Source organism: Rhinolophus ferrumequinum, chromosome 22 (assembly GCF_004115265.2).
Source record: "Rhinolophus ferrumequinum isolate MPI-CBG mRhiFer1 chromosome 22, mRhiFer1_v1.p, whole genome shotgun sequence".
NCBI classification, from domain to species: Eukaryota; Metazoa; Chordata; class Mammalia; order Chiroptera; family Rhinolophidae; genus Rhinolophus; species Rhinolophus ferrumequinum.
Genome location: NC_046305.1, coordinates 1,070,922 through 1,083,383, shown reverse-complemented (window position 1 = coordinate 1,083,383; position 12,462 = coordinate 1,070,922). Strand labels below are relative to the sequence as shown.

At 58.9% G+C, this 12,462-nt stretch overlaps 1 protein-coding gene across 2 annotated transcripts; it reads left to right on the top strand.

Moving 5' to 3' along the window:
• Window positions 1–3,800: 3,800 nt before the first annotated feature.
• NES (nestin) lies at window positions 3,801–12,003 on the top strand. Of its 2 annotated transcripts, none has more exons than XM_033094003.1 (4): window positions 3,801–4,703; window positions 5,764–5,888; window positions 7,571–7,644; window positions 7,905–12,003. In XM_033094003.1, the coding sequence occupies exons 1-4, from the start codon at window positions 3,921–3,923 to the stop codon at window positions 11,513–11,515; spliced, it is 4,593 nt and encodes a 1,530-aa protein (XP_032949894.1). In that variant the 5' UTR covers window positions 3,801–3,920; the 3' UTR covers window positions 11,516–12,003. The 2 variants fall into 2 exon arrangements, with proteins under 2 accessions (XP_032949894.1, XP_032949895.1); XM_033094004.1 differs by lacking the exon at window positions 3,801–4,703 and adding an exon at window positions 5,579–5,647.
• Window positions 12,004–12,462: the final 459 nt, after the last annotated feature.

Sequence of the window (12,462 nt, the reverse complement as noted above, 5' to 3'; positions counted from 1 at the left end):
ACTGAGGCAGGACGAGGCAGCTTGCTTCTTTGCAGGTTGCTCATCAAAACCCACAGGGTGAGGGACATCTCACCCTTCTGAACAACTTCGTCCATGCTCACACCCTCCCTTATCCACCCACGCGTGCATCATCCTTCTAAATTGTGGCTCCAGCCCTCACATCTCCCCATGCTACCTGGTTACCCTTCAATTCAGGCTAAAACCTCAACTGCCTTGCTGTGAACATGGAAGAAAGGAGAAGCCAGCAAGACCAGCCCCACCATCCCTCCAGTTGGGAAAGAGAAAATAAAGAGAGAAGAAGCACTGCTGTCCTCGAGCACCAGCTCCAAGCCTCCCTCCTGGGGATGGGGAAAAGCAGGAGGGAAAGGCAGGGTACAGCCCCTACCCAGAGTTCTCAGGGAAAGCGGACTTCTCCGGGGCCGGGGGCTGAGACTTCTGTCTGCTAGGCTGACCACTCCCTCTCAGCCTCTCCACACCCCACCTGCCTTCTCTCACCTAGAACGGGACAGAGGTAAGGCCTTCAGGGTGGATCCGGAGACTTTGTTTGGGACATGCTGGCATCAGAAGCTGCTAAGTTTAGTTTTGGCGCTTAGCTGCAATCCTGAGACTTGACTAGATTCCAAAAGTCTTCATCGAAAATCATTACAAGTTCCCTTACCATCCAGTTATCCTCCTCTGGGGTCAATTCCAACCCGTGAAGGTCTCTCTTTAAATACAGTGTCCAGAACAATACTCTAGGTGTGGCGGGCAGTGGGACTGTCACCGCCTCTGATCTGGACACCGTCCAACTATGGTCACTTATGCCTTTTCACTTTTTTTTTTTTTTTTAAGATTTTATTGGGGAAGGGGAACAGGACTTTATTGGGGAACAGTGTGTACTTCCAGGACTTTTTTCCAAGTCAAGTTGTTGTCCTTTCAGTCTTAGTTGTGGAGGGCGCGGCTCAGCTCCAGGTCCCGTTGCTGTTGCTAGTTGCAGGGGTGCAGCCCACCATCCCTTGCGGGAGTCGAGGAATCGAACCGGCAACCTTGTGGTTGAGAGCCCACTGGTCCATGTGGGAATCCAACTGGTAGCCTTCAGAGTTAGGAGCTTGGAGCTCTAACCGCCTGAGCCACCGGGCCGGCCCTCCTTTTCACTTTTTAGGCAGCCACTTCCCGTGCCAGTTCATAACAACCTTGTGGGCTGCTAACCCCCCAGGTTTTCTTCAGTAGAAAAGCTCTACTCTTTACTCTTCCTTTTTATGCTTTTTTTTTTTAAGCCAAAAGTAAAATTTTCCATTTATCCCTATTAAATGTCATCTGGTTATTTTTTTCCTATTCTGTCAAAATCTAAGCCTCAGTTCTTGCATAATCTATGGATTTGATAAATACAGCTTCTATGTTTTCATTCCAGTCTTGAATAAAAACTCATGACAGTCAGGACCAAGGACAGAACCTGGGGGGGGCAGTCCACAGAGCTCTCCTCAGCTGGCTCATGGACACCTCTGGGGACATCCCTGGCACCTGCCAGTGTAGTGTCACGTGGCCCAGGGACACAGGACGTGCAGCCAAACGCCTCAAGAGTCCCTGGAGTCTGGTGCAAGCGCGGGGGAGCGAGGCCACCAGGGCCGCCTGTGCCTGTGGAGTGCCGCCAGCCCCCTCCCTACGAGGCCTCGTTTTCCTCATTTCTCCTTGCCTCAAATGCCCTCACATGTTACCCACTCCGAATCTGCTAAGCACTGATGCAGTGTTTGCTGGAACCCACCTTCTCCTGCCTCAGGACAACCAACTCTTCTCCCTCATTCTGGACCATTGCTGCCCCCCACGAGCTCCAAACCTCGCCCACAGTGGCTCATGGGAGGCGCGTTTGGCTTTGCTCCAGCTTCATGGCGTTCGTGGTGATGATCCTCAGAAGGCTTTGCGCAAAGACCACCACACTGGTCTTGTTTGATTCGCAGAGCAAACTTATGGGCACGGGTAAGTAGTAACCTCCTTGACCAAGTCGGTATGCTGAGGCTCACTTAGCGAAGTTCAGTGATTTGCCCAAGGTCATTCAGCAGGAAAGTTCAAAAGTCAGACCCACTGCTCTTTGCACGACACACAGGTGTCCCTCCTCTGCGTGAGACTGAGGAGCCCAGGAGAAAATTTCACCCCCATGTCACCCCACCTCTCCACGGGACCCCCTTGAGGACCCCAGGGATCCCAAGTATTCAGCCTCTCTTCCCACAGTGAGGAGCTGAAAGAGGAGGGAGGGACCCCAGTCAGCTCTCCTGGACACAACTCTTGGGGAGCCCCTAGCCCAAACATAACGGCAGGGTTTGTGAGGTGATGTGAAGCTGGAGAAGCCTCAGCCACCCCCCACTCCGCCCCCACGGGCCCTCCTGGCCTCCATTCCACATACCTGTAAAGAATTCCGAAGCCCAGCTGGCCTGGGGATGAGGCATTGACCGTGCTGTAGGCGCCCCCACCCCCCGACCCAAAAGCCCTCTCCATTCTCTGTGCTCCCCCAGCTCGCTGACGACACCCTGGTAGCTGACTAAGTGGTACAATCATCTTATTATATCTACCCCACCCCCAGACTGCCAGCACGCATTACTGTTGCCCTCACATCGCCAAAATGTGAGCTCCTCCAGGGCTGGGGCACAAGGCTGACACATAGTAGGTGCTCAATGAACACCTGTGCTGCTATAGTGGATTAATGTGAGCAGAAATTCCTTCCCCAAGATCCCCTCGGTCTCATTATCTCTGACTCTGCCCCTCTGGCCCTGCTTCCCCTTTACATGCCCCAAACCTTACCTGTCCCTCACCGTCCAGCTCAAGGACCCCTCCTTCTCCAGAAGGTCTTCCCAGGTACTTCTATCCTCAGCGAGCTGTCCACTTCCTGAAAGTGTAGAGCCATCAAAGGGATGTTTTGAGAATGCAGTCAGATAATGTAAGTAGAATGGCACAAGGTGATGTGGCCCATCACAGAGGCTCAATGAATCTGGGCTAGTTGTGATAAACGAAAGAGGTGCTTCTTTCTGCTTCCTCTTGTTGGCCTGTCCTGCTAGCCGCCAGGGGGCGTCCTCTGCCCAAAAGTCCTGGACACCGAGGACAGCATGAGGTGCTGTTCTCTGAGAACTGGCGGAGGCCTTGAACTACCTGAGGTAGGTGTGTGAACCTCAGGCAACGTGGAAGAACTGCAGGAAGGATGGAGGTGAGCAATGGGGAAAGTATCCTTTTCTCCAATCTCTCCATTTCCTGATGGAGACTGAGGCCATAGGGAGTGTGTGCAGCGTCTCCCAATACGACCTATCTGTTCTCGTTTTCCAGGCAGTGTGTCTTTTACCTCTCTCCGCAACGTTGCCTTCTGCCAATATTTCAGGAGGGTGAGCATTTGCTCTTTACAAAAACCATGGCTACATCTATCCTTTTACAGTCCGTGAGGTTTCCATCATTGCTCCCATTCTGTGGATGAAGAAACTGAGTCTTAGAGGAATTCAGCAAGTGATACTCTCTTGGGTGTGCTGAGTAACTGATACTCGCGTCCTCTCTCAGCCTGAATCCCCTGGCCCCTACCCCCACCCCGCTCAGTTCTGTGCATAATCTGCTTTTACCCGGGGTTATGACCCGTCCTCACCGCGCCCTCCCTCAGAAAGCCACCACCATCGGATCAGATTCTCCCTCAGTTCCACTCTCCATCCGGCACACCCTGTGGCAGGAACAGGCTGCCGCTGTTCCTCCAACCTCTAAGGGGTTAAGGCCTGGGTCCCGCCCCTCCCCCCCGCCAGGCTGGCGGGGGTATGAATAGCCTCGCTCCCACGCCCGACTCCGGGTCGCTAGGGCTGCTCCTTGCCCCTCCTTCTCATTGTCCCCATCGGTCCCTTTTCCCTTTCGTCCTAAAAGCTTTGAGAACCGCTGGCTTCTCCTGGTATCCCGCGTCTCTCCACCTTCGGTGGGTCAGGATGGAGGGCTGCCTGGGGGAGGAATCTTTTCAGATGTGGGGGCTCAACCGGCGCCTGGAGGCCTACCTGGCCCGGGTCAAGGCGCTGGAGGAGCATTATGAGCTGCTCAGCGCGGAGCTCGTCGGTCTCCGGGCACAGTCCGGGGACGCCTCCTGGCGGGCCCGTGCCGACGACGAGCTGGCCGCCCTGCGTGCTCTCGTCGACCAGCGCTGGCGGGAGAAGCACGCGGCCGAGGTGGCGCGCGACAACCTGGAGGAAGAGGTGCAGAGCGTGGCGGGCCGGTGCCAGCAGCAGCGGCTGGCGCGCGAGCGGACGGCGGAGGAGGTGGCCCGCAGCCGGCGCGCGGTCGAGGCGGAGAAGTGCGCCCAGGCCTGGCTGAGCCGCCGGGCGACGGAGCTGGAGCGCGAGCTAGAGGAGCTGCGCGCCGCGCACGAGCAGGAGCGCGTCGACCTGGCCGCGCCCGCCGCCGGGGCCCCCAGCTTGCCGGTGCCGCCCCGCGGGTCGCCCGCGCCGGGGCCCGACGTGGAGGAGCTGGCGCTGCGGCTGGGCGAGGCGTGGCGCGGGGCAGTGCGCGGCTACCAGGAGCGCGTCGCGCGCATGGAAACCGCGCTGGGCCAGGCCCGCCAGCGGCTGGGCCGCGTGGTGCAGGGCGCCCGCGAGGGGCGCCTGGAGCTGCAGCAGCTGCAGGCCGAGCGCGGCGGCCTCCAGGAGCGCAGGGCAGCCCTGGAGCAGAGGTTGGAGGGCCGCTGGCAGGAGCGGCTGCAGGCCACTGAGAAGTTCCAGGTGAGGAGGTGGGGGGCCGGCGAGACTAGGCTGGGAAAAGTCCCTACAGGGGCTCAGAGACCTTCTGGGGTAGAGTGGGGGGTGAGGTGGCTGGCCATTCAGGGACCACTTCTTAGGAAACTCAGGGCCGGTGCCAGAGGCCCTAGACTTTCACAACTCCCTTTAGAGTAGGGTGGGAATGATGGGGTTCAGAGCCTTCTCAAATCACACCCCCTGGAAGGTGCAGCAGTCCCCCACTGTCCAGACTTCCCCTTCAGACGCCCCGGGGCCTTCCCTAGGCTCTGCTGTCACTCGCAAGATGCCCAGATTCCCTCTCAGCGCTGAGTCTCAATCTCCAAGTTCCAAACCGCCCTCCTTCCCCTGACAGGTGGGGGTGTGGGGCCCTGGATGAGGGGCCACCGGCTCTTGTCCATGTCATGGCTTCTGGACTCCCTGAGCACATTCCAGAAGCCTGGGACAGCTGCACACACACACACACACACACACACACACACACACACACTGCGCAGATGTGACCAGCAGCTGAGAAAACAGCCCCCTGCCTGGGCCAGACAGATTTCTCCTTGGCCACCTCCCCACCCCTCCTCTCAGAAGAGACAGATTCCAGAACATGTGGGAAGTGGCGGGGGTGGGGGCCTGGTGTGAGGAGCAAAGGACAGTGATTGGGACCAGGGCAGTTTGGCTTCCAGTGCACGGGCTCCAAGCCTCTTGATTAATCACTTTTCCTTCTGCTTCCACTTTTTTTCCTCTCCTGCTCTCTGTAACCCATCTCCTCTCCTCCCTCACGCACCCCCTTCCGGTGGGAGCTGAATTCTGAGAGCATGTGCAGCCACTTAATCTGCATCCTCAGAGGGCCTGGCCGTGGGAGAGGCTGAGAGGGGCCCCTGCTCCTCTGGGAGGCTGCGAGGGGGTTCTCGAATCTGCTGGGCTGACGAATCCATAAGGTGCAGCAGCCCCAGGGCAGGTGGGGGAGGGGGATACAGGTTAGTCAGCAGGCAGCCCCCGCCGGCCCCCCCCCCCCCCCCCCGCCCTCACTGACTACCTCTGGCTTGCTCTGCAGCTGGCCGTGGGGGCCCTGGAGCAGGAGAAACAGGGCCTCCAGAGTCAGATTGCCCAGATCCTGGAAGGTCGGCAGCAGCTGGCACATCTCAAGATGTCTCTCAGCCTGGAGGTGGCCACGTACAGGTACGGGCTGACCCCAATCCACCCGGTACACAGGTGCACACACATGCGGGGGCAGAGGCTCCTCCATGACTGGGCCCAGAGTCACAGGGGCAGCGGCTCTGCCACCATTAGGTTCTGTGACTCCAGGCTGATCCCTTTCACACCAAGACAGGTCCCACCTGAGCCCACCTGCTCCCCCATGGGGTCAGGTCCAGGGAAGTACCCTGTGCCCAGGAAATCCCCCAAGGAGAGGTGATGTTGCTGAGTGAAACGGCTGAGGAGAGACGGGCCACGTGTGGGCCATCGGCATCCAGACCCTTACCCCAAGGGACTGAAAAGCCCCGTCTGTGTATGTGTGCTCGCACCAACGGGGTGCCGCCTTGGGCAACGTCAGAAGGGAGGAACTGCGGGTGTGAGGCAGTCACACTGGCTTGCACTGACAGAAGGTGGGCTGGGTGGCGCCCATGGCCCCTGCCATCCTGAATGTCTTGGGTCCTGGCTCCTCTCGAGCCCTGTCCAGTCCCTTGGCCCTGGCCAGCTCTGCTGGCCACACCGTGTTAGCTCAGGAAAGGCTACGACTGAGCAGGTGCTGCTTCTTTAGCTGTGTGGCTGTGCGCAAACTCACAGCCTCTTCTGGGAAACTGGCCTCGTTGGCTGAGGTTCCAGTGAAGGAGCCCGAGAAAGGGGCCCTGCCACTGTGAGGGGCTGCATCTACCAAGCCCCCAGGGCGCGGCCCAGGGCCGGACGAGCTGTGTGGAAGTGCCCCCGGAATCCACTGGCAAACAAAGGCAGGCATCCTGGGCTGGGGAGGGGAGGCAGGTCAGTAAGGACCCAGCGAGGAGGAAGGAGCGGCTGCAGGAGCTCCGAGGGCAGGGTGCTACACGGAAGGAGGGAGGTGAGCCGGCAGACAGTTCCAATCAGACCTGGTCGTGAGGAAGAGCTGAGAGCTGCTCAGCTGCCGAACTGATTGGTTCCCCCTCTGCCGGTTGGTCCCTTCCTCCTCAGTCCCTATGGAGCACCGAGGCAGGGCCATGGACATAAAGACCTCCATTGCGCTGGAAGGCTTGGGATCCAGAGCACTTAGAGGTCCCCGAGATGAGGGCCTTGACCCCAATCAAACCACTGAGGGGAGGGGTCTGGGCAGCTTAACCTCTGAGTTTTGAGGCATGAAAAGGATTTGCAGAGAGGGAGCTGAATTCTTCTGCTTTTGTCTGGGACTAGCTCTGGGGGCCCTGGGGAAGGAGGAGGGAGCCTATCCCATGGGAACAGCCTGAGAATTCCCACTTCCCCTGGGAAGCCCCCTCCTCAGACCCTCCAGATGGCTTGTGGACAATGGCAGCCATTAGCATGAGAATGGCCCCCCCACACCGAGGATGAGGTCATTGGCCCCGGGTGGGGAGGGGGGGACAAGCCTGAGCAATATGTGGGGGTGTGTACACTGTGTCCGCTGTGTGGGAATCTGCTTGTGTGTCTGTGAGCCCAGCTGTGTGTCCCGAATATGTGTGACGCTGTGTGACCAAGTGTGTGATGTCTGGGTATGTGACCCTGTGGTTTTGGGTACACAGCCCATAGAGCCCCCTCTGTGGCTTTTGTGCGGTGGTGTGAAAATGACGGAGGCCTGCATTGCCAGGGTTTTCCCTGGTGGGCTTGCCCACAGGCCTGCGGGTAGAGAGCTGACCCAGCTTTCCCTCCCTCACCCCCAGGACCCTCCTAGAGGCTGAGAACTCCCGGCTGCAGACACCCAGTGGTGGTTCCAAGGCTTCCTTCAGCTTCCAGGGTAAGAGTTGGGGCCAGGTTCCCCCTCCCCGAAACTCTACCCTCCTTTGCTATCCACACCCAGAGTCGTGCCCTTCCTGAGAGGTACCAGTCTAAGTCTCGAGTCCTTGGCCCCCAAAACAGCTCAGGCTGACTCAGCCCAGACAGAGGGGGGCGAGGGTAGGGCCCATGGGCATTCTTGCCAGAAGCAGTCGCTCATCTGTGCCGCCATGCCCCCTGCCGGGACATACTGACTCTGTTTCTTTTCTTCTGCCTTTCCAGACCCCAAGCTGGAGCTGCATTTCCCTGGGAGCCCAGAGGGCCGGCGTCTGGGTCCTTTGCTCTCCGTCCTGAGCCCTACTCCCCTGTCCTCACCCTTACCTGATACCCTTGAGATACCTGTGCCAACCTTTCTGAAGAGCCGGGAAACCCTCCAGGCCCGTACCCATACCTTGGCCAGCACTCCCATCCCACCCACACGTCAGGCTCCCTTCCCTGCTACAGATGGAGAGATCAGAGCCCAGGATGGCCCTCCCTCTGTGTTCCACCCACAGGCTGGAAGTCAACAGGCTGCACAGGCCGTGCCCACCAGCATCCTGCCGGGACCAGAGGAGCCTGGGGGCAAGCAGCGAGAGGCCAGTACAGGCCAGTCCCCTGAGGATCATGCTTCCTTGGCCCAAACCCTCGGTCCCGACCACCCCAGTTTAGAGGCCAAAGATGGAGAACCCAGTGAGTCTAGAGTATGCAGCAGATTCCAGGAGGAAGGTGAAGGGCAAATCTGGGAGCTGGCAGAGAAAGAAACAGCCATAGAGGTCAAAGTGGTAAGCAGCTTGCAACAGGAAACAGCTCAAGAGGGGGATCTGAACATGCAGGAAATCCAGGATGCCCAGGGTATTTTGAAAAAAGAAACTCTGAAGTCTCTGGAAGAGGAGATTCAAGAACCACTGATGTCTCTGGAAAAACAGAGCCATGAGACACTGAGATCTCTAGAGAAGGAGAATCAAGAGTCTCTGAGGTTTTCAGAAGAAGAGAACTTAGAAACACTACGGAGTCTAGGAAAGGAGAATCAAGAGCAATTGAAGTCTTCAGAAGAAAAGGATATGGAGATAGTGAGCACTCTAGAAAAAGAGGCTCTAGAACTACTTAAGTCGGACACACAGACATTGCAATCTCTGGAAAAGGAGAACCAAGAATTTAAGAGGTCTCTTGAAGACAATCTAGAGACATTATTATATCCAGGAAAGGAGAACGAAGAATTAGTGAGGTGTCTAGAAGAGGATAACTTTGAGTCATTGACAGCTCTAGAAAAACAGAATCAAGAGCCATTGCGGTCTCTAGAAGAAGAGGACCAAGAGACAATGAGACCTCTAGAAAAAGAGAACCAAGAACCACTGAGGTCTCTAGAAGATGAGAACCAGGAGATAATGGGACCTGCTGAAAAAGAGATTCAACAGCCACCGAGGTCTCTAGGAGAAGACCAGACAACATTAAGACCTCTGGATAAGGTGAAACCAGAGCCAGTGAAGTCTCCTGGAAAAGACCAGGAGATATTTAGACCTCTTGAAAAAGAGAATCAAGAGCTATTAAAAGAAGAGAGTGTAGATGAAGTAAGATGTTTAGAAACAGAGAATCTAGAACCACTAAAGTCTGCAGGAGAAGATCTGGAAATATTGAAATCTATAGATGCTCAAGAGCCACTGTGGTCTCTAGAAGAAGTGAATCGGGAGACAGCCAAACCTCTAGAAAAGGAAATGCTAGAACGACTGGAATCTGTGGAAGAGAGCCAAGAGTCCCTGAGGGCCCTAGAAGAGGAGAATCAAGAATCACTGAGATCTCTGGGAGAGGAAGGACAGGAGCTGCCGCTGTCTGCAAACCAGCAGAGGTGGGAAGGTGTGGTGGCGGGGGATCAAGAACTGGGCCAGGAAATGCCCCCTGGGAGGGCTGGAGTGGACACGGAGGATGGCGTAGAGCTGGACATGAGGGAGCAGGGTGGCTTTGCTGCAGAGGAGGACGGTGTGGATGAGGGAGCGCTGCAGCTGACTGCCGCAGGGGGGGCGTGGAGTGCAGGTGAGGAGCACCCAGGGAGCCCTGAGCCCAAGGAGCAGAGGGTCCCAGCTGAGGGAGCCAGCGGGGAGGGAGACGTTGAGGGCCTCCAGGACCCTGAAGGGCAGCCAGAGCAGGTGGGGGACCCAAGTCTCAGAGCTCCCTGGGGAATGTCAGAGGTGACAGAGCCTGTGTTGGAAGGTGAGGATGAGGCCCCAGGGGGTGGCCGAGCCTCCCCAGAAGTCACCTTGGGGTTGGAGACAGCCGTGGGTGAGTCTGCTGCAGGAGCTGAGCAGGGACCCGAGCAGGAGGCGGTGGGGCTGGAGGACCCAGGCCACCTGGGCAGAGAGCAGGTGACAGAACCACTTGTGGGGGAGGAAGGTTTGGAGGCACAGGGGGTGCAGGGCTTGGAAGGGCCCAGAAAGGACCTAGAGGAGGCAGCTGCTCTGGAACCAGAACTTTCCATGCTGTCCATGCAGAGCGGAGCCCCCTTGGAGTCCCCCGGGGCTGGGCAGGGGTTGGAGCCTGAAGTCCTCTGGGGAGCAGAGACGGTGTTCCCTGCTGAGACCTTGTGCCACGATGGAGGTGATGCCCCTTTACCCAGGCCCCCGGGGTCAGAGGGAACTGAGGGGGGTGCAGAACCAGTGCTGGGGCCCCCCACCCCCATCCCCAAAGATGCCCCTGGGTCCCAGCCCTCCACTGAGGGGAGCCAGGAGGCTAGCTGGGGACTGGAGGGCAGGGCCGAAGCCCTGGGAAAGGTGGAGGACGAGCAGGAGGAGCTGGGTTCTGGGGAGTTCCCTGAGGGCCTCCAGGACGAGGACGAGGGCGAGGACGGGGACAGCAGAGAGGAGAGTGAAGCTGATGGGCTGGGGGAGACCCTTCCTGATTCCACTCCCCTGGGCCTCTACCTCCAGTCCCCTGCCTCACCCCAGTGGGACCCGCCTGGAGAGCAGAGGCCCTCCCCTCAAGGGGAAACCAGGAAGGAAGGCTGGGGTCCTGCTGTCCTGGCCTCTGAGGGCCAAGGGGCCCACCTGGAGGAGGGGGAGGGGAGGGGAGGTGACGATGAGGACCGGGGCCAGGACTCTGACCTGTTGGAGGACTTTGAGGACCTGGGCACTGAGCCTTCTCTCCTTCCTGGGGCCCCCGGGGAGGTGATGGGACCTCTGGGCCAGGTGTCCCAGCTGCTACTGCAGCCTGCAGCCTGGGGTCAGGATGGGGAGTCTGATGGGTTTGCTGATGAGGAAGCAAGTGGGGAGGAGGGAGAGGAAGAGGAGGGAGAGGAGGAGGGGCGGGAGCCTGGGGCTGGGCAGTGGGGGCCCAGTTGCTCTGCCCGCGGCCTCCAGGCCCTGAGCAGCCCTCAGAGAGGGAAGCTGCTGGGCTCTGAGACGGTGGATGTCAGCATCCCCTGGGACGACAGCTTGAGGGGCGCAGCAGCTTGTGCCCCTGTGACTGCCCTGGGGGCTGAGTCCCAGGACAGCACTGAACCCTCGGGCTCAGAGGAGGAGTCCGAGGCTGCTCCCTTGGAGAGGGAGGACCCAGTGCCTGGCCCTCTGGGGACCCTCAGTGGGACCATGGACACCCCTGGTGTCAATGGCCAGGGCCCCAGTTTGAAGGATGAGTTGGAGCATGTGAATGGGGGTGTGGGGAGCTGGCTGGAGCAGCCTGACGCAGCAGGGCAGGGGACACAGGGGGCCCCTGCGGCGGACCGAGGGAGCCCTTTGGAGGAGGAGGAGGGGGGTGCCCTGAAGACCCCCTGGGCAGGGGCTCCTCTTCACCTGGGCCCTGGCCAGTTCCTGCAGTTCACCCAGAGGGAAGGAGACACAGATTCCTGGTCCTCGGGGGAGGACTAGGGACAGTGCAGACGGACGGACGTGGGTGGGGACATGTCCTCAGGCCCCCGCACCCCTGCTCGGGGCTAGCACCTTAAAAAATGATTTCAGTCGTGGTCTCTGTCTGAAAGGCCTGGGTGTTCAGGGTGAGAGGGTGTGACAAAGGGACCCATCCCGAGAATGGAGCCTCCAGGAATAAAAGCAGCCCCTCAGCCCATGCAGACGGGGACACCCTGCCTGCAGTGTCCCATGATGTTGAAGCCAGCTGATCCCTATAGCATTAGGCCCCCTTTCCTTGCACCCCTTTTCCTCCCCATCCTTTCAGCAGGAAAAGGCCTGGGCCGGTGGCTCTTCCAAGGCAAGGGGGCTGTGATGGTGTCTGGCGGGGGCTCACCAGCCCTGCCCCTCCTCACTGCACCCTCCTGGGGGTGCTCCTATGGCCTGACTCCCCATAGTCCTGCCCTGATGGCCCTGTTTGGCTCGGCCCTGCCTGAATAAAGTAATGCCTCCACCTGCAAAGTCTGGACTCTTCCTTCCTCAATTCAGGGGGTCCTCAGGGGCACAGGAGCTGGGGAGGCAGGAGAAGCAGGAGATGCTGGTGTCAGGGAGGGGCTGCTTCCTGAGGGGAGAGTCCCTGGGGGACTCCTGGGCCGGACAAAGGCAGACAGACTCAGGCTGCAGGCAGCGGTGCTGGTGCTGGGGCTCCCGGGAGGGCTGGGGCTTCCAATCCAGGTGACCTCAGGGCCTGAGCTCTTCCAGGCCATTATCATCATCTCTGCCACAGGCCTGATTACAGGGGGTAGGGCTTGTGCCACCCCCAGCCTGGTCCCTCAGTGCCGCCAGCATAATAAGCCCCTTTGCCCCAAACCTAAACAGTTGTCTGGGGTGTGACATGTGCTCCGACTGGCTGGGGCCAAGCAGGCGGGGTGAAGAGGGTGGGAGGCCTGTTCTGTCTTCACCTGGCTGTG

Coding starts and splice junctions, on each gene's coding strand:
- NES (XM_033094003.1), top strand. CDS start 3,921: ATGGAGGGCTGCCTGGGGGAGGAATCTTTTCAGATGTGGGGGCTCAAC. Junction 4,704..5,763: donor AGGCCACTGAGAAGTTCCAG/GTGAGGAGGTGG, acceptor CTTGCTCTGCAG/CTGGCCGTGGGGGCCCTGGA. Junction 5,889..7,570: donor CTGGAGGTGGCCACGTACAG/GTACGGGCTGAC, acceptor CCTCACCCCCAG/GACCCTCCTAGAGGCTGAGA.